The following is a 21,280-nucleotide window of genomic DNA, read 5'->3' on the forward strand; positions in this document are numbered from 1 at the left end:
TTCATAGCTCTTGAACTGCATCATAGGAAAACAGAAACCAGCCTCAAATTATGGTTAAAGCAGTTTTTTGAAATAGGGGTGTGGGGTGGCGGGGTGGCATTACACACAGAAGCCCCTCGCTTGTATGTTGCTTCCTCCCTTTGCCCCCTACACCAGGGGTCGGCAACCTAAGGCCCATGGACCCCCGCCGCCCACTTGGTTGGCTCTCATGCATCGCGCTATACTGGCACAGAGCAGAGTGGGGACCACCTTCTGCGATGCTGGTTGGCTTCCCATTGGCTGCAGGAAGCTCCTGCAGCCAATGGGATGCTGCACAAGCCTCCTCCACACCAGAAGGAACGCCGGAAATAGCGTTTGCACATGCGTGTGTGCACGCACTCCGGCCCACCGCGGTGCCTGCGGGATGGTGAACTGGCCTAAGCCACAAAAACTTTGCCTATCCCTTCCCTACACTTTTGTGAATTTACCACTTACTCTCAACAAGCCATACTTTACTTTACTTTCAACTGAACCTGGGTAACTAGGGTTTACAAATTCAGGAATGCAAACTAGGACCAAATTCGGCAAACTGTGTTTAAGGTTGCTGTTTGTTTGTTTGTTTGTTTGTTAATATTTTGAAGAATATATACATATGTACCCAAGAGATCGATGCTGGAAGAACACATGTGACACGTGACAACCACCAACACCTTTGTAGGGCGGCTTGCCTCATGCTTTCAAAAATACTTTGAAAAGACACGATTTCTGCTTAAATAAAGAAATAAAATTAAAATCTCTTCCACAGAATTATGGTCTCGAAACGGACAACATGAAGAACTTGCTTCTTAAGCTACGAGCTTCTTCCAACAATCTGCAAAACTACATTGGCAGCCGGAGGAAAAGTTCAAATTATGATGGAAATACCTCACGCAAGCCTCCTAATGAATTCCTTACCTCAGTGGTGGAGCTTATTGGTGCTGCTAAGGCTTTGCTGACGTGGCTGGACAGGTAGGATATCCTGTATGCTTTTAAACACAAACAATAAGAAGGTAATCCATATCTTTTAAGAATTGTATTCCCTCCTCCAACCTCCCCCTCCAAACATCCCCCCCCCCCCGCCAAGGCAGACTTTAAAGGGAAACTGAGACATAGACATTTTTCCTTGCTTGCCTTCCAGGGAGTCTTTGTTTACAAATAGCATTTATCTTGCAGTATCTTAAGTGTGGAAGTAGGACTTTTCCAGTTGTCCTTCAGCATGACAGCACCTCCACTTTGGAACTCCCTGTCTATTGATATTAGGCATGTGCCTTTGCTGTACTATTTTGGTGCCTGTTAAAAATGCTTTGTTTCAGCAAGTCTATACAGATATGTAAATACAACACTTATTTTAATATCTAATTTTATTTTATAATGCGTATTTTTAAAACTGCTGATTTTTATTTTATTTTTAGGCCATCTTGTTTTTAACATCTGATTTTATCAGCAATTTTAATTTATCTTCATATAAACTGTGTAGAGTTTCTGACGATAAAATGGTATATAAATCCTGTTATTTTTTTTAAAAAGTACAGTAAATAATATTGCACCTCAAAGTGGTACTGTTTTCCCATATGCTACTGCAAGGAAGGATTGCATGGAACTTTGCCACTTTGCATTGGGCCATACTTGACCCAAATTCCCTTAAAACAACAATGAAATATAATCATTCCATGACTTACAGTGAAATCCTATACATAGCTGTTCAGAAAAGAATCCCATTGGATTTAGTGGGGTTTTCTCGCAGGTAAGTGGTTTAGGATTGCAGCCTGAATTTTCTGTTTCTCCACTATATGATAATAGGGAATTTGGAGTCGCCCCAGAGAAGTGAAGGGCTGAGAGGCAGAAAGCATTCCTTTCATCTTCTGGCTAATACTGTTGATAAGTTAAGGTAGCTTTCATCAAGTTTGTGCTTGCAGTCTGTTTTGGACTGCAATTCCCATCAGCCTCATCGAGGACGACTGTACTGCCAGGGGCAGATACGAATTGTAGTCCCAAAACAGCTGGAGCGCAGCAGGTTGGTGAAGGCTGATCTATGGAGACAGTTGCGGATATTTCCCCAGTTTGAGGCCCGAGATAAACACAAAAGTCTTTCACATCCTGCCAGCCCTCCAAAGAACCCTGATAGTGTGACAGGAAGAGACATCATGAGAGAGATTGTGGAAATGACAGGATCTTGTTGAGAAGCTGGAATGGATTTTGTTTTTAACCAGGGCTTGGAGCTGTTGACTGGCAGCTCTCTGCATTCTTTCTTCATCCACATTATATTGCAGTCCCCCTCCCCCTTCCCAATTTCATTGTTTATAATACAGTATGGGCCTACTGTGGTACCTCAGGTTAAGTACTTAATTCGTTCTGGAGGTCTGTTCTTATCCTGAAACTGTTCTTAACCTGAAGCACCACTTTAGCTAATGGGGCCTCCCGCTGCCGCCACGCCGCCGGAGCACAATTTCTGTTCTCATCCTGAAGCAAAGTTCTTAACCCAAGGTACTATTTCTGGGTTAGCGGAGTCTGTAACCTGAAGCATATGTAACCCGAGGTACCACAGTATTATATTTGTTGTTTGGTGAACTGCTTAGAGACTTGTCCTAGTATTATGTAGTATGTAAATATGCAATAACTTCATTGCAAATCTTTCTTTTGAATACTGTGGACCAGTTACTTAGTTTCAGGTCTACAATATGTCGTGGCCTATCCTGGTTTGCTTTCCCCTTTCTGTCCTTACACCACCACTTTTGGCAAAGCACAACGTGAAAGTGGGACAAACCTCGACTTTCCCGTGATCAGAGGAACTGGGTGAGATGAGAACTCATTGCAAGCAGAGTTTTCAATATCTGGATTAGGGCATAAGTGTGGTCATTGTAGGCAGCCATAAAAAGAGTTAAGACCTAACTAAAAGGGTTTTCTTTTAAAACAACAAGCACGGGAGTTTATAGCAGACCTGTTATTAAATATACTAAGCTTGTGGTAATGACTACTGTTGTGTGGCCTCTCCTTTTTCTTAAAGACGCATTCTTTTCTTACCACAGGACGCCGTTTACAGGGATAGCTGACTTTTCTGTGACTAAGAACAAAATCATTCAGCTCTGCTTGGATCTTACTACCACTGTTCAGAAGGTCAGTTGATACACTGTGTATATAACCCACCAACCAATCTCCATCTGACCTTGTTCCATCCACATTTTACAAAAAGGAGAGCAAAACACTGGGTGTGTGGAAGTAACCGCAATACAATTTTACATGTAGCTTGGTAACAGAACAAATTGGAGTCCTGGGGATTTTTAGAAATCATTAGAGGAAGCAGGTGTATGGCGACCGTTGCCAAGTTTTGTTGCTCTGGCCTCCCACAGTCGACACTGGGGGGGAAACCAAAACCCTCCCAGTGTTGTTTTTAGGGATTATTTACTTGGTAAGGCTATTAATTTAGCTTGTTGTAAAACTCCACACCTATAAGTCACCCAGTTACTCTGCAGCATTTTATAGCATGGGTATGTGGGCCACATTTTATGAAAATTTGGGCCATGTACAAGCATTAATCTTCCCTAGATAATTTGTAATGCTTCCTTTATTTGAATTTTCTTTTTATCAACCAATGTGGTATAAAGGCTGTCTTGCGATAAACCAGTTCTCATTATGCGTAGCTATGTGTGTTTTCTGCAGTAGCCCCTTCAGTTATAAAACTTTATAGTGGATGAGGCACATCTCTGGTTCTATTTTAAATATACCGTATTTTTCGCTCTATAGGACGCACTTTTTCCCCTTCAAAAATGAAGGGGAAATGTGTGTGCGTCCTATGGAGCGAAGAAGCCATAGCCCCGCGACCCTCTCCCGGCTGGAGAGGTGGCACGCGGCTATGGCAGGAGCCTCTTTAGCCGCACACCACCTCTCCAGCCGGGAGAGGGTCGCGGGGGGCTTCTTTAGCTAAACAAGCCCCCGCGACCCTCTCCCAGCTGGAGAGGTGAGGCGCGACTACGGCAGGAGCCTCTTTAGCCGCGCACCACCTCTCCAGCCAGGAGAGCGCGCGCGCGGCTAAAGCAACCCCCCGCGACCCTCTCCCAACTGGAGAGGTGACGCGCAACTATGGCAGGAGCCTCTCCGCTGCGCGCCTTTCCCCGCTCCCCGACCTGCTCTTTGGGGCTGGTGGTGGGCTTCCCCCTGCCAGCCCCAAAGAGCAGGTCGAAAGGAACCTGAAGCCTGGAGAGTGAGAGGGGTCGGTGCGCACCGACCTCTCTCGCTCTCCAGGCTTCCAAGGTAGCCACCTGAAGGCGACTGAACGCACCTTAAACGGCACCTTGTTTTAGAGGGGGAAAACAAGAGTGGGAAAATTCTCCCCCTCTCTGCGCAGCGCCTCCTGCCGCTTCGCTGAAGGGGCGCAGGGCAGAGAGGGGGAGAATTTTTTTTCTTGTTTCCCCCCCTCTAAAACAAGGTGCGTCCTATTGTCCGGTGCGTCCTATAGAGTGAAAAATACGGTACTTTAAATGCTCATTTCTTTACTGTGGCCTTTGGGGGTTGATTTAGGACATGGCAGATGTTGAGATGCATTTTAAATGGCCTATTTTGTCTTCCTCCAGTTTTATAATTTTAAAACATAATTAGATAATGTTAAGTTTTAAATATTTTACTGTTATATATTTATATGAATGTAAACCACTTTGAGAGGCAGTCTTCCCTGAAAAGTAGTAGCATTGTTCCCCAGAATTTAGCAACATGGCTGTTCAATGGCCATGCCCTTTCCCATCTTGGATTGAATGCTAAATATTTAAAGTCTCCCCTAGATTTAAGCTAGGCTGTCCATCTTGAAATTTCTGCTTATGCACTTTTTCAAAAGTAGAGAAAACACTATAATCTTCTAAACGAGCTTCTTTTAGTTCAAAGTCTCCTTGTAGTTTTTGCTGAGTAAATAATACTTTGGCTTGAATTCTTTCAGTGGCATATTTGGAGAGGGTTCTTTTATTTTTGTGTTAAAAGTATACACACACACACGACCAAAGGCTTTAAATGTGTGCACACATTCTGAATCAAGAAGTGCAAATGGAGTTTCACTGGTACAGTAGAGCTTTCCTGGCCACAGCTTCCAAACATTGCCCCCCCCCCCGAAACTCGAAGACCTTTCAGAGCAGAGTGGGATCCAGTGTCGGAGTGTACTGTTAAAGGGGGGGGGGGAACCAGCATAAATCAGAGCTCCCTGCCCCCCTTGTGTGAGCAGAAATGCCTTCTGTTCATGAAAGGCACAATGCATGTTGAAAGGGAAGGCTTGTAGCTCAGTGGCAGAGCACACACTTCTTATGCCAGATGTCCCAGGTTCAGTCCCTGCTGTCTCCAGGTAAAGGTAAAGGGAACCCTGACCATTAGGTCCAGTCGCGGACGACTCTGGAGTTGCTGCGCTCATCTCGCTTTACTGGCTGAGGGAGCCGCCGTACAGCTTCCGGGTCATGTGGCTAGCATGACTAAGCCGCTTCTGGCGAACCAGAGCAGCGCACGGAAATGCCATTTACCTTCCCGCTGGAGCGGTACCTATTTATCTACTTGCACTTTGACGTGCTTTCAAACTGCTAGGTTGGCAGGAGCAGGGACCGAGCAACAGGAGCTCACCCCGTCACGGGGATTCGAACTGCCGACCTTCTGATTGGCAGGTCCTAGGCTCTGTGGTTTAACCCACAGCGCCACCCTGGCCGGGCAAAACATCTACCTCCTCTCTGAAACTGTGGAGAGCTGCTGCCAGCCAGTGTTGACAATACTGAGCTAGATGACCTCTGTTTGACCCTCTTGTTTCTTTAACAAATCATTTTACCTCTTGTGAGTAAAGGCTGTGTGATAGAGAGGACCTTGTGTGCTAGATGTGATATGCTTATATTTCTTGTTAGCGGAATCAGATCATGGAAGGTGCAGATATATTGCCAGAATCACCTGTGAATTTTCTTGCAAATGTAAAATGGATTCCTTGGGTTCCACTGGGTTTTTCTTGTAGAAGGTGCATGCAGAATCTGCTTGCATGAAGGGAATCGTTGTTGCATGTGAGTAACTGTGTTTCTGCATGGAGAGCAAGCCTCTCTGGACCATTGCCAAAGGCATCTAAATGTCAACTGTATTCCACACATCTTTGACTTACTGTACAAGTCAGCAGTGTCAAAAGTGTCAGTTTACTGCTGCATAAGGGTCTTCCGCTAATAGAATATTTGCTTTCTCTCTTTTTTTAAAAAAAAGGACTGCCCTGTGTCTGAAATGGAAGATAAAGTTCTCAGTGTAGTAAGTGCAAAAGTTTCTGTTTAAACTCTTTCTTTGAATGCCTTCCTGTTCAAAACTGCTCTTAAGAGACAATGCTGATTTGAAAAGAAGCTTTGTGTGTTAACGGAGCTCACGTACCTTGTGCTGCTTGCATTGCATTCTTCTCTACCATCCGAGATGGAACTCCTGCCCCGTGTCTTGTGGGAAGAAGCACAAGTTCCTTATTGGATGATAGAGAAGAGTGGGAATCAGGAAGTGCAAGAGATCTGAAGTCACTTGTAGTGTGACACTTTGGAGCAAGTGGAATGAAGCCAATTGCTGCTGCTATGCTTCAAGGTATATAAATGAAACACACCGCTTTTTATAATTTACTGCTGAAATACTAAAGTAACAAACTGTGGGCTTATTTTGTTTTGCTTGCCTAAGGAGTTGCCGGCTAATTCTTCAAACATTATTGCATAGGCATACATTAGCATTCTGACACATGAAAAAGTCCCGACACCCAAACATTCAAAAGCCCAGGAGCAGTAAAGCTGTCAGTGTGGCAGCAAATGTACCTCGTTCTTACAGAAGACCTGCACCACTTATGGTTTCTAATTGCACTTGGTCTGAAAGGGAGTTTTCCCAAATATTTTTGCAGCAGTCTTGTGACTGGAAGAGGGATGCATTGACATGCTTGTTATATTTTTGCAGTGGTTAATCATCTCTTCCTGCTTTTGGCATGAATCGGGCTGTGTTCTTTGATAAGGCCTTCCGCCTGCTGATAGATGCTTAGGAATTCACAATAGCTAAAAATAAACACACACACATTTCAATCGAACATAGAACAATTAAAGAGCGTTTTACCGTCCACCGCCCCCAATTTTCCATATTCCCTTCCATGTATGCATTGCAGTGGTTACTACACTTTTTGTTTTTGCTTTTATTTATTTATTTATTTAACTGTAAAAAATGGCTTGTGTGTTAGTCATTTTGTTAAATATTACGTATACTGAGTCAGATTGCTATCCCCATACATCCCACCCATTTTTTTTGTCTGTCAATGCCTTTTCTAAGGTCTTGGGGCTCTTCTTTTTCACAACCTTGCTGGCTGCCATCCATTTAAAAATGAGATGCCCTAGCTCTTGCTTAGGGGCCTTGTGTATGCAAATTGTTTGCTGCACTGCTAAACTTCACAACAGCTGCTTCTCACTTTGCCTACATTGTCCTCAGAATGTCAAGGCACCATCCTGTATGTATTAGCTGTTTGGTGTATCTTTAAATTTTTATTGCTGTTTTACAATAAATTTTAATTTCCCCCACCCAACAAAAAACCCCAAACATACATCATTATTTTGAATTAAAGGCAGCTTACCTAACAGTGAAAAATAAAAAAATGAATTAAAAATAAAATGTTAAAAATTCCACCTGCATGGATCTAATTAACCGAACCCAAATAGAAAAGTCTTTAAATGCTTATGGGTGGGGGAGGGGAGAAATTCTTAATTAATGTGGATTTTTGTGAGATTCCAGGGGGAAAGGATGTTATTGTTGAGGGGAACCACAAAGAAAACGCACATTTGCATTTCTTTTTTTTTATGATTTGGTGCATAAGTGATAAAACTGAGACGATGGTCTTGATCAGTGATGATGAAAGTCTTAGGATTTAAGAGAGGAGGGAGTCTCCAAGAATCTGAGCTATTTAGGGCTTTAAAGGCTGTATACAATTGGACTCTGAACAAGGCATCGGTGCATATGATGCTCTGACCCTCTTCCTTTAAGGAGTAGGCCATTGTGCTCTTCAGTATCCAAAGCTTCCCAACTGTAAACAAGAGCAGCCCTTTGTGGAGCTCATTAGTGGCCTTGCTTCAAGTTACAAAGGCCTGAATTATGGCTGCAGGATTTGAATATGTCACAAAGGACCTGCAGCTTTCTTACCAGATGTAGTTGATGAAAGGTAGTGCTGGCAGCTGCTGCAGCCTATAAATCTGGATGCTGTGACCCCTTTACTTGTGGGGAGGACAGAGGGGCTGCGTTTTGTTGTAAGGCAAAAAACAATTGCAAAAGTAATCCTGGTGTTCTTCCTTTGTTTTAGTCCAAGGTTCTAAATGGAATTTGCGATAAGACCATCCGATCTACAACTGATCCGTTGATGAGCCAGGGTGCGTGTCTCGAGGAGGTTCATTTAACTAACATCAAACCTGGGGAAGGCCTGGTAAGAATGTTTTCCTTCCTCAAATCCTGAATTGCTGCCCACTTAGCATTTTTTCAAGTGCATTTATAGTGGCCTAGTCCTTGAAGGCTAATGTGATGAAACTGGTGTTTTAAGTACACAATCCAGAGCTCCACGTGCATAGGAACTTCCAATCTTTTCTACAAAGAATAGGGGATCCTACTGTTCAGTATCCCTGTGTACCTAGAGGGGTGGATAAGATCTTACAACAGAGAGCTCCATACTAGCATTGATACCTTTGTAAGGAAGCCATTACTGCTGCTGTTGAGCTGTAACATTACTAAGAATGCAAATGTCGAGATGCTGACAGAAGGAACAGGTTATTTAGTTTAATAATGTAAAAACTAGACAATAAAGACCTTCCCCTTTCAGTGGCAATAAGTTTGAGGTAAGCAGAGCTGTTCGAGTGGTGTATACCCTCCTCAGAAAATGTTTTGCATCAAAAAAGAGCCGAATTCTGCATATATTGTGTGTTTATCAAGAAAGGTTGCTTAGGTTGTATCCAGACAACAGGTTTTCAGGAGACATTGTTGTATACCTTGTAAAATTAACATATTGTGTTTTCATTTTGTCTGTCAGTTTGTCTCCCAGCCAATCAGGGTCTCTGAGTCAAACTGTTTTTCCCAATTTTTGTTTGTGTAGCTCATGGGAAGAAGCTACAAATAGCTCCTGGCAACAAATGTGTATATTTTGGTTTTGCTCTCATGGACACCCATTGGATAGTACACCTCCGCAATGACTTGGAGCTGTGTGCGCGCGTGTGATGATGGGGAAATATTTTATTTTAACTACACAAAAGGATGCATTCTTATCAGTCATCATGGTCCCTGCCAACTCTACAATTCTGTGATTCTATACCTTCACATGCAATTCTTTAAAGGACTGAAGGGGAAACCCAAAAGGAATCCTTGGCTCAGCCTTGCAATCCAAGACTTTTTCCTTATCCAGGTCACCCTAGGAGTAAAATTGTCTAGATCAGATCCTTCTTCAGTTTTGCTATTCTGTTGAGTTGAATGAGACTCAAGATAAGCAATTCCCATTAGAAAAGAGGATTTGAATTGATGAACTTTCCCCTTATCTGCAGTGAGACACTCTCTCACTCCTTTTATACCAGGGGGGGCCGGTATGGTGCCCCCAGAGGACTTTCTTGGTGTCCACAGCACCCTGCCACCTCCTGCCCTGTCCTCCTGTTGAAATTGGACCTGAAAGCAGCATTCTGTTTATATCAGTAAATAGTTTGTGGTGTCTGCTTGGTTGCAGTATGTGTTGGATGCCACTGACAAATCCTTCAGTGTGTCCATGAGTCCAAAAAGGTTGGTGACCGGGTTTACACAGTTAAACAGTGTTTCATTGGGACTGGTGCCAGAGTGGGATTATGGGAAAAGTTGCTCTTCATAAATAGTTGTCTCTATAGAGCCTCAATATAATTGTGGATGCGCTATAATTACTGTTGTGCTAAATTTATCTTTTTAACTATCCATCTTAGGGAATGTATATAAAATCTACTTACGATGGATTGCATGTTGTTACTGGAACAACAGAAAACGTGAGTATTTTTTAATGTTTTCCTCCAAACAGAATTAATTAAAGCTATCTTAGATGAAGATGAGATCCAAGAAGCAAACTTGATTAAAAGCAGATTCTGAAGTCATATTTTTATTTATTTGGGTTTTGCAACATTATCATTAACTTATCATTGACTGTGGTAATTAAGTGTGTGCTTGTCTGATGGTGTCTGCCTGTCTAATATCAACCCCTTAGTTTAGTTTGCAGTATGCAAATAGAGAAGAGTGTTTCAAAATGCCGCTGGGGTTTGAAATAACTGGAATTACCAGAACTATTGTTGAGTAAAGCGCTTATAGTGTTTGGTCTAGTAAATGCTGGCTGAGCAAATATGTACTTCCATAATGTGCTCTGTCCTTTATAAAAGCAGCAGCAGGATGTTTAGACTAGTAATAGAATGTAAGATTCCATTTGCTTCCTGGGACAAACACATTTTTCAAGATAACAGAAACAGATCTTTTTAATTGCAAAACCTCTGAATGGTCAAAAGGGAAAGGCTGGTTGAATGATAACATTTCTGCTGAACTGAAAGACAGCGCTTGGCAGAGTTGAGAATGAAAATACAGATTTTGATGCTGATTGTAAAGCTTAAAAAACTTATACATGTGCAAGTGTTTAAATCTGTCAGAATATCTGATGACTTTGAGTTACAGTTTGAATAAAAGTTCCTGGATTGCGTGGCACATATATCTCAGAATTTTATAAGCATGCAGACTGTTACTGATCCCCTCCTTCCCTAAAGAAAACACAGCAGGTTAGCAGTCATAAACCTTTGGATCTCCTTTATCTCTCTTAGAGCTTGCTTGAAAAACCCTAGCTTCCTTTCTTGGGGACTGCATATCTCCACAGAGGAGCAAGTGATTTACAATTAGTAGAATGATTCCTTTCAGACGTGGAGACTAGACATTGCAGTTGCTGCTGCTTCTCATTCACTGTCCATCCAGTAGTGTAGATAAAGGAGAGCCTGAGATGGTAGATATTAAAGCTCTCGAGTTATTCAAGAGGAGCAAGACGTGTCCGATTCCAGTCAGGTGACAGGATTTCCCAGTTGTTTTTAACGGCTTGTGATTTCCTGCTTTTGGTGGGAATGATCTGACCCAAACAGAGCTTTCCAGTCATCTTGCAAACACTCATGATGCGAGCCTAGAGGGCTGTATTGTTTGTTTCTTTGAGAGCTTTTGCAAACGGATTTTCGCAATCCTGACAGATATTCCTTGGTATGCGCAGTGCACATTTTTGGACGTCTATGATTGCGTACTCGGAGAGATTGTCTGTTGGATTCTTTGCCAAATAGGTGTTTCCGTTCCAAGGGAAAAGGGAGTTGCCCACTGGAGGTTCCCTGTCTTCCCAGGCATCTTGCCTCACTTTCCCAATAGCTTTCTTTTATGAAGGTGCTGCTGCTGTAGTTTTTGCCCCCGGAATGCGTCAGATCAGATGGTGAAAGGTGAGGGAGTCTTTCCTAATGAGGCTTTCAGTTCTCATCCCAGGTAGCCCAAGGGGATTGTCCTGTCCTCCATTTCCCTTGATAAGGGAACAGAGGAAATGAGACATTTGTTTCAGTTCTATGAGTCACACATTAGCTTAGTACCTTTTCCTTTCCCTATGAGTGGGATGTCAGGAGTATCACTGGATGTGAAGTGGTCATAATGGCATTGGAGACATTTAAAGCAACAGCTGCAGGAGAGTGCTGTCTCCTGGACAGAACAGAGTAAATATTTAGGTGCCAAACTGCTGCTTGCTGATAGTTAACAACAAGGCAGACAACAGGCTTAGTTAGGATATTTGTGATAATAGTTTTTTAACACCTCTATCTTTCAGTACACATAATTGACCCTGCAGCATGTTCCCTACTATTAAGAGAAATCTAGTTAAATTTGCAAGCTTTTTGTTAGATGAGTAAGCAGTAAAGAACAGGCAAACTAAAATGCTTCATGTGTGCTCGAGACAGGTTTTAAAACAAAAGGAACGTGGTGTTCAGGGGTATAGCAGCAGAAATAACTAAAATTGTATGTCTTAGAATCTGTTGTTCTTAAAGGTTTTTAAAGTTTTTGGGGGGTGTTCTGCTAAAACTCCCAGTTGGTTTAGTTCAGCCTTCCCCAACCTTGTTCTCTCCAGATGATGGACTGCAACTCCCATCATCCCCAAGCATAGGTGATGGTGACGGGGGCTGATGGGATTTGGAGTCCATCAAACAACTGGAGAGAGTGAGGTTGGGAAAGGCTTGCTTAGTGTTTTTGCTTTGTCAGGGCCTAAGTATACGGCAGTGGTAGACCATGTGATATAACTGGGTTACTGTTATATAGAAAGTTGTGTGCACACGTAGCTCTAAAGCGTGATATGGAAGCTGTTCCCTTCCTCCATACTTCCCATTCTGAAATGACTTCATCCACTTCTCTGTCTCCCTTCCCCCTGGGGTGGCCCTGTGTTTCGGAGGTGACCCCCGCTGAGAGAAAAGTGCTAGGATTAAGCAGTTTCAGGTGGGAAAGCTCAAGTAGGGGAAGCTTTCCCTGCCTGGTCCATGCTGTGCCTTAAATCTCTTCCTCAGATTTATAGGTTTTCAGCATGACTGTGTCATGTAGCTACCTAGCTGTGCCTCAACAAGTAATGAAAACACCCCCTTTTTTGCAACAGTTCTTCTCTCTCTCATTCTGTCAAAATAATTTTTTTGCAACACAGACTGGGGCTCATTCCCGTTGCTTGAATTTATGATCCAAGGACTCACAACAGAAATATGTAAGCTGCCTCCCTTAAAATCTGAGATGACAAATGGGACCCAAGACGACATGTTGCAGTTGGGAATGCTTCTGCTTAGGGCAGTGGTGTCCAAAGTTTTTCAAAGAGGGCCAGAAGTGAAGGGCCGTGGGGGCCAACCAAAGGGCTGACCAAAGTTCTTGACCTTTTTTTAGGGTTGAAGTTGTTAAGGTTTTTTTAAAGGATTTTACCCCAGGAAATAAACTGCTGCAGGGACCAGATTAAACTGATTGGTGGGCCGGATTAGGCCCCCAAAACGGACTTTGGGCATGCCTGTGTTAGGGAGCCAGTCAGCCATGTTTTCCTTGAGGATAGTTCATTTTCTTTTCCAAGTAAAGCTCAGTATTCCATGGTTGCTCGGTCACCCTTGGGCTACTCTTCTGAGTGTCCCCTGCAAACCTCAGGGTTCTCCTGAACATGCTCATATCTATTCCCTGTTTCACAGTAGCCCCTTTTTGGCCAAATAGCTTTTGGCGTTTGCCTTGAATTTGCAATTAGAGGACGTGATGCAGGGTAATACTAAGACTCTGTTGGATCTGTGAGAACAATTTAATCTAAAGATGGGGAATTTGTGATTGCTGGACTACATCTTCCCATCATCTCTGACCCTTGGATGTGGGTTGATGGGATTTGGAGTCCATCAACATCTGGGACGCCTGAGGTTCTCTGACCCTGGTAAAATCCATGCAAGTTGTCACTTGATTGTAGCACCATCAACTGCTGACTGTGCACATGTGACTCATATTCCTTAGAATTTTCCTTAGATACACAAGTGATGTGAAGTAACTCCTTTAAGAACAACAACAACCCAAACAGCATATTTTATTTTATTAAACATTCTGCTTAATAATGGAAGTTCTTAAGCAGTACATAAAAATTACAGATCTCAGAGTGTCTGAAGCTGGCTTTCTGTGTGTTTGTGTGAAAGAAAAGGCTTTCTACTAAGTGCTCTATGTCTTGTTTGGTGGGTTGGGAGCTTGTAGCACTCCTAGAGATTTATTCCATGTTTGGGTATGTTTTTGGTTTTGTCTTTATCTCCCCACCACCCTCTTTCTGGCAGTCAGAGTAGATTTGCCAGTTCTTGATGCAAAGAGATTTCATGGAGGGGCTACTGTTCAGTGGAAACACAGAAAGTCCCAGGTTCAATCCCTGGTATATCTAGTTCAAAGGATGGGGAAGACCTTTACTTGCAATCCTGGACAGCTCTTGGCAGTAAGAGTGGACCAATGGAAGCTGGTCTGTTATGGTGAATGAGATGCTGCCTCACCAGCCTGCCTTCTTACTTACAACCAGTCTGTGGGGCGGCACTGCTTGCAAGCTTCCTCCTCCTTGGTCTCGGTGTTGCTGCTTGCAGAACTCAGCAGGCTTATAGAACTCTGCCCTGCCAGTCCCAGTGGTCCCCAGTCACCACTGGAATGGACAGTTCAGGTCTAGTTGGACAAACAGTCAAGGATAGTATAGCCGAAGAAGCTCCTTGTGTTCCTTTCCTGTGACTCCTGTGCCTTTAACACCTGTGTGACAAGGATAAGCTTTGCATTGCTCATCCTTGTGATGGTACAAAACCTGTTCCTGCTGAAGCTGTGCTTGACCTCTCGCATCAGGGCAAGCCAGGTTAGCCAAAAGGAGCTTTTGCTTTTGGCAGCAGAAAATCACAGCAGAGTTTGTGGCCCTGTGAGACCTTAGGCAAACATTTCTTTTGTTTGCTCAACATCTAAAATCTGATTAAGGGTTTATTGATTAAGATCACGGGGTGGTTTCAGAAAGAATATGCCAGTCCCAAACGTTCACTTGCACTATATAGAGGAGCCCTTGAAATAGAACCTAAGGCATGGCTATGCAAATATAAAGGTGGGGCTATGTAGATAGAAGCAGGTGCTATTGTCAGTTAGTGGCATGGTCACCACTGGCTGCTCCCAGTGATGATCTCCAATATAAGGAAATGGCTAGTTGTCCCTATAGGAGCAAATGGCAAAGAGCGGCATTATGATGCATTGTTGAGCTGATAGCAAAACCTGCCCTCCATCTGAAAATGCAGGGTGATCCTGTTCTCAGTGCCACACACCTAATGGTGTGAACCTACCACCACCTGGGTTCCATGTTCTCAGACAAGCCCTTCCTGCTCTCACACTTCACCTGCCATATTGACCAGCCTTTTGCTGGTTATTTAATTGATAGCTGTGATGTCTAGTGATGGAGATGGCAGCTGTAACTTGCATAGAAATCTCACAGGCATGCCTATCTGCTTGGCTTTTCTGTCAAGGTCATCCTGCGGTTTTTAATGTTTTTAAAAAAACCAACTAAGGAGCTGTTTAGTAGTTTTTAAGTGACAAAGCAATGAAAATTTCAGCGCTTCTCTTTTTGTCCTCTGCAGTCTCCTGCTGATAGGTCTCAGAAAATTCATGCAGGCGATGAAGTGATCCAGGTGAATCGCCAGACTGTGGTGAGTAAAGGGCATTTCTTGTTTCCCTTTATTTTTAGCCAAGCAATTTTCAGAGTCTGAGCAAGCTCACAAGACAGATTTTAATCTTCATTTACCAGTGACTGGCCTTTTCAATTAAATTCTTGGGGGGGGGGGGGCGTTAATGCTGGAATGGTGCTTTTCCCATTAAGGCAGTTTTCCCTAGAATAGCAAGTTCATGTTATAAATTCAGCTAGAACTTTTTATAAAAGGTTGGTCATAAAACATTTTGATTAAGGAAAGAATGAATTTCCCATCAGTTTATTCCCTTAAGCTTGTTTTTTAAAAAATAAAAATCCTGAGAAATACAATTCCGTTTGAAAACATTTGAGTACTGAGGCTATTTAAGAATGATTAGATGTTTTATAGGGCTCACCAAATGAAAAGTTTACTAAATGTGGGCCTGGAACATAACTATAGATTTGCAATGTCCTTCATGGAAGCAGGTAAAGTCAGAAGAATCTGCTATTTTGACTCTTCTGGAAAATTCTGGGCTGAACAGTCAAGCAATACCAGCATCTAGAACTGTTTCTTTGTTTAGTCAGGGATATCCTGGGTTGGGTGAGCTGATGACAGCCATTTCCTGTGAGTACCCTTTCTACGCACATGCACAAAGTTGCACCTTTGAGCGGGTAGAATGGGTGAGGTAGGGAAGATGGCAGACTGTGCCTTTGCTGCCAGTTGAAGGTTTCCACTGCTCAGCAGTCACAGCTGTTGATTTGGGGACCACGTGCTGTCTAACTTCCCTGTCCCAAAATTAAGTGCTAGGGCTTTGATTTGGGGGCCTGCTTAAATGAGCCAACTCCCTGTCATAGTTATTGGCAGCTTGTTTATATGTGCCACATATTCCACAGATGTATTTATGCTCAAAACAGCTCACAGAAAATAAACTGTTTAAAATGTAATACTTTATAAAAATCCATCATAGTTTCACTAACAAGCAAACAATTGACGATTAATTTACAATATGTGAAAAGATGTAAGTGAGTGAAAAAGCTCACCAATGGGTCAGTTAACAATATCTAATGTAGCTCCAGGACTGATAGTGTTAGTGCCTAGCCAACCTACACCCCATCTTTATACCAAATAGGCAAAAAAACCCTCAGAGTTCTGGCACTGGCACCTTTATGGAGACCCCTAGGGCTGGAGGGTGCACCAAAGCAGGGGGAAGCATCCACCCCCTAATGGCAAACCAAGTCTTTCTCTCTCCCTGTCCTTTGCCCAGCCATTTCATAATCTGCCTGTCTGTTTAAAATATTTAAAAACAATTGCAGACAAGCAGACAAAGACAGCACAAACAGTATCTGCTAAAAATGGGGAAAACACGCCACCAGTGATGGAAATCATAGTAGAATCCCTTTTATCAATGGTTTTCGATCCGTTGGTTTCTTAGGGAAGTCCATGTGGTGTGGTAGTACCACAAAACCACTAGATACGGGTCTTTTGAGGGCAGTGGCCTAGCGTGTGGGGGCAGGGGGGGTGGCCCCAGGGCAAAATTCTGAGAGGGGCATAACCAGGCACCCTCCATGACAAGCTCCCTCAACATGACTGAGCTTCTGCTGCCTTCCAAAGCCTTAGGGTGGCAAACCGTGTCCGGGCTGGGCCTTTGGAGCTGGGGCGGTACCTTCTTTTCTGTGTGACCGGTGAAGGGACCTGTGTGTGTCCCATCCCCGGACTGGCTGACAAGTTTGGGCCAGCTCACCCTTCCCTCCATATAGACTGCACACACACACCCCTGCCACGTGTCTCCATCTCAGCTGCCCAGTCCACCAGGGAGGGCGCAACACTTGCCCCACCCTGAGCACTGGCAGCCCACGCTGTGCCACTGGTTGAGGGTAAGAGGAGCATTAATCAGTCAGTTAGACCTTCAGATATTTTCAGCAAGACTCAGGTGTCTCTGTATTGGTAGACATGTCAGGCAATTCGCTTCCCCCACCCCTATATCTTGTAATAAGCTTATTCTGCCATGTTTTGCTTGCAAAGTAATTTCTTAAAATATGTCATTTGGGTTTGGTTGGGGGTGTAGGGTTTACTTAGAGCAAGTGATATTGTAATTTATACATAGCTGTCTCATCTCAGAGGCTACAGGCTGGAAGACAGTGTTTGCTGAAACTCTGCATTTTTATAGCACCTTTACCATGGCCTCCAAAAGCCTATCCTAACAGAGAAGTCTTATACAGTTTCTGGCCAAACCAAGGCCTCATAATTCTGTGGTGAAAAATGATTTCCACAATGATGTTATGGAAGGTAATTTGATCTACATGCCTCTGATCTAGGGCAGTGGACATTCTAAGTGTTTGTTTGATTTGTTTTGAAGGTGGGATGGCAGCTGAAGAACCTAGTGAGGAAGCTCCGTGAGAATCCTTCTGGCGTTACTCTATTAGTGAAGAAACGCCATACAGGCTCTTTTAATTTTACTCCTGCGCCACTCAAAAACCTAAGGTGGAAGCCACCACTTGTTCAGGTAACAAGGTTTTAGTTTTGTCTTGCCTCTGACAGGCTTCCCAGTGATTTCTTCCCTCATTTTCTGCATGATTTAAATAAATTTTTGTGCTTATTCTTGAAGATGCTCAGGCTTTGGTAAGGAACAGCTGGTTAGAATGTTCAAATCTTAGAGATTTTAGTGGGATGTGAAATGGGTATAGTCTCTTGGGCCCAACCAACTTTATTAGGTCATACCACCTATCTATTTGAGCCTGGAAAATGATACTAAGCCAATTCTTGCACTAGAGTTCTGTTGTAACGCGCATATATAAATAGCCCGTGTGAAAGCACTGAAGCTCAAATTTCAACGTATTTTGCATTGACTAATTTAACTAGTTTTGCAGCCAGGATAGAAAGGGTAGTTGATTACAAAGAATCTGTGAAATCTCATTTTCCATTAAATTACCTTAGCTTTCTAATATACCAAAAGAACAAGGCAGCTGGGGTTTGAAGAGAGGGGGAGAATGATTGTTTTTCTTTAATCCCTGAAGGATCCTGTTTATCAGGACAGATAACTTATAGCGAGGCCATTTGGGGCTGAGTTGCTTATAATCCTTTGGACTGATGAATTCTAGAAGTAAACAGTAAATTCTCGATGGGCTGGAAAACTAATGATGGGAGATTATGTTTTCTAAAAGAGCAGTTTTATCCAGTGTTCTTTTGTAGCCTAGCTGAGTTGTGTGATTTCCCCCCTTTTGTTTTCATGGTGGTGTTTGCATTTGCCAGTTGCCAACATCAGCAGAATTGGGATGTTGTGGCATCTCTGTGTGAGAGAGAAAGGGTGTGGAAAAGAAATGAGGATTAATAGCTTTAAGAAGATGATGATTTTGAGGCTGAGCAAGTAATGTTAAGGGAGTAGTTTGACACTTTCAGGAAGCTAATAATTGAATTGCTTATAGGTGCAGGTACAGTTCCCACCACTTTTGTCTGTGTACTATTTAAGCTGTTGCTCGGCAACAACGTGCTAAACAGGTGCTTGTGTAGCTGTTTCTTAGTCTTCCGAGTTGATGAACAGGTCTGTGCCATAGGTGTCCACTTTGCATTGTTTTTCAACTCATCTCCTGTTGTGTTTTGTGCTATTCTGTAACTGTTTTTATTAGAATTTGTGCATTGCCTTTGAACGTATGTGGAAGGTTATTAAGAAAACGTGGAAGGAAAATTAAGAGAAGTTATCAACATATATTTAATATCTCACAAAAGCCTCAAGGGGCTCATTTTCTTCAGCAAGTCATTTATATGGTTCCAGAGTATAGCAGTTCACTATTATTAATTTGGAAATGCAATAAACAAAACAACAAACTGCAGATTTTTGGTTGGATACAGGTTATTGGTTTCTTCCAAGGGTGCCTGGAGTTACACAGCCAGGTTTACCTTAAATTGTTACATGTAGCCTTATTTTCAACAACTCTAGGCAGCTAAGGAAAATGAAGCACAATCAGTAAACATAAAACAAGAAGCAATGTGTCTGTTTCCAGTGGCTCAGGTGAGAGATGAAATGAGGAATGTTGTCACATTGTAGATGGAAAGGGCCAGTTGCACAGTGTACATCTAATTTACTTAAGCAACTACCTATTGTTTTTCTCACTGCAGACCAGCCCACCTGCAACTACTACCCAGTCACCTGAAAGCAGCATGGATGCTTCCCTGAAGAAAGAGAAACCAGCCATTCTGGACCTTTACATACCTCCACCGCCGTCTATCCCATATGCTCCTCGGTATGCCAATAGCTACCTAATTCTTAACCCCAAAGTGCCTTTATTTTAGATTTATTGTTTATTGATATAGAATATTTATAAATTGCTCACCATTCTAAAATATCATGGCGGGGTGTAAAAAATAGAGGAGAGAGAGAGAGAGAGAGAGAGAGAGAGAGAGAGAGAGAGAGAGAGAGAGAAACAAAACGCAAAATTCACACCCATAAAAATACATTGAATCCATATCTAAAATGAACAGGAACAATATTCAGCAATGCTACTATGAAAATGCCTGATTGAATAAAAAGTCTTAAGAAAAGGACCTAAAAAAACACATGGTTGGTGCCAACCTAATTACCATGGGGAGTGTATGTTGAAATGTGAATGCTGCTGCCCTAAAAACTCTGCCCTGGGTACACATGAAACAAATTTCTAGGGTGTCTTAGGGCCCTGGTGGATGACATAAGGATTCAAGCAGGATGGCAGAAGGCAAGCAGGTTCTAGGTTGCTTAGGGCTTTATGCACCAGGGCTGACTGTCAGTACAGATCCCTTAACAGGAGCATTGCACACTAGTAGCAGGTCGCTCCTCACTGCATGCTAGCCACAGCATTCTGCACCAGCCGCAGCTTCTGAACCAGCCTTAAGGTCAGCCCCACACAGAGTGGGAGTAATCCATTATCTGGAAATTCTGACTATTTTGCATGATGTATGCTGTTAATCCTGTGGAAGGAGCACTCTGAATTGCAGAGTGCTTAGGACTCACTCCAGATCACAGAAACCTTGTTCAACAACCTCTCTGGCGTCTATGATGGCACCATGCATTGCCCACATACCTTCAAGCATCCTGTCTAGGAGCTTGTTTTCAGAGAAGAACCAACATTCTTAGCTGAATCATTGGCCTAGTACCACAGTTTATGCTTTTTCTGCCCTTGTGCAGAATTGTAGGACCCAACTCATGCACCCTTGATGATGTCTTCATTCCTTTTACTTTTTCTGCATTCCCCCCCCCCCAAATCTTGAATAGCTATAATGTCCCACTACTTCCAAACAGTAGTAAGGACCGTCCACGAGTGCAGAATCACAATACCTTATATTTTCATTGCTAATCAAGTTCCTATCTCTTTGCAGGGATGAGAAGGGGAGTTTTGTTTATGCAGGAGGCAGCAAACCTAAACAACCCCTACCTGGTTCCAAAGGTGCAGAATCTCCCAATTCCTTCCTGGATCAGGAATGCAGGAGGAGAAGGTTTACACTTACTGATTCCGATCCATTGCCTGGCTATTCCATGGAAGCAAATATTTTTCCTGCAAAGATGAGGGAAAAAACGCAATCCTATGGTGAGTAAATTGTTACATGTATCAGCTGAGGAGAAAAGCTGTGTGCATCAGAGTGTATAGGGCGGGCATGGGCAAACTCGATCCTCCAGATGTTTTGGGACCACAACTCCCATTATCCCTGACCGCTGGTCCTGTTAGCTAGGGATGATGGGAGTTGTAGTCCCAAAACATCTGGAGGGCTGAGTTTGCTTATGCCTGGTAATAGGGTGTTGGAGTGTGTATGTGACAAAGCCTCCAATGTAAAACAAAGGCTTGAAAATTAGGTCCCCAAATCTGTCACTAAGTACCAGCCACTGGGAGCAGATAGCAGGGAAAGACCATCACCTCTATCCCTGCTTGTTAAGGAGTGGATGCACTGCTACTTCCTTTAGGATGACAGGCACCAGCCAGGATAGGCGGAGATCAAGATAGCCACACGTATCCTGTCCCATCACTAGGCCACATAAATTGAAAAAGGATGCCACAAGACACATCACTCTACCGCCGCTGTGGCATCCAAATTGCTATGGAGTTGGGTGCCTTCATCCTCAAAGTGTTGGG

The 21,280-nt window shown here is 43.1% G+C and overlaps 1 protein-coding gene across 1 annotated transcript in view; it reads left to right on the forward strand.

The window, feature by feature from the left end:
* The window catches only part of CNKSR3 (CNKSR family member 3), a 63,064-nt gene that overhangs the window by 35,406 nt on the left and 6,378 nt on the right, over positions 1-21,280 (forward strand). Inside the window, exons 3-11 of the mRNA XM_028723711.2 lie at positions 785-987; positions 3,045-3,132; positions 6,220-6,261; positions 8,315-8,434; positions 9,939-9,998; positions 15,138-15,206; positions 17,542-17,688; positions 19,299-19,423; positions 20,532-20,740. Of these exons, the coding sequence (XP_028579544.2) occupies positions 785-987; positions 3,045-3,132; positions 6,220-6,261; positions 8,315-8,434; positions 9,939-9,998; positions 15,138-15,206; positions 17,542-17,688; positions 19,299-19,423; positions 20,532-20,740 (1,063 nt within the window). The remainder of the gene's footprint in view (positions 1-784; positions 988-3,044; positions 3,133-6,219; positions 6,262-8,314; positions 8,435-9,938; positions 9,999-15,137; positions 15,207-17,541; positions 17,689-19,298; positions 19,424-20,531; positions 20,741-21,280) is intronic.

The sequence above is a fragment of the Podarcis muralis genome, chromosome 3 (genome assembly GCF_964188315.1).
Source record: "Podarcis muralis chromosome 3, rPodMur119.hap1.1, whole genome shotgun sequence".
Classification (NCBI taxonomy): domain Eukaryota; kingdom Metazoa; phylum Chordata; class Lepidosauria; order Squamata; family Lacertidae; genus Podarcis; species Podarcis muralis.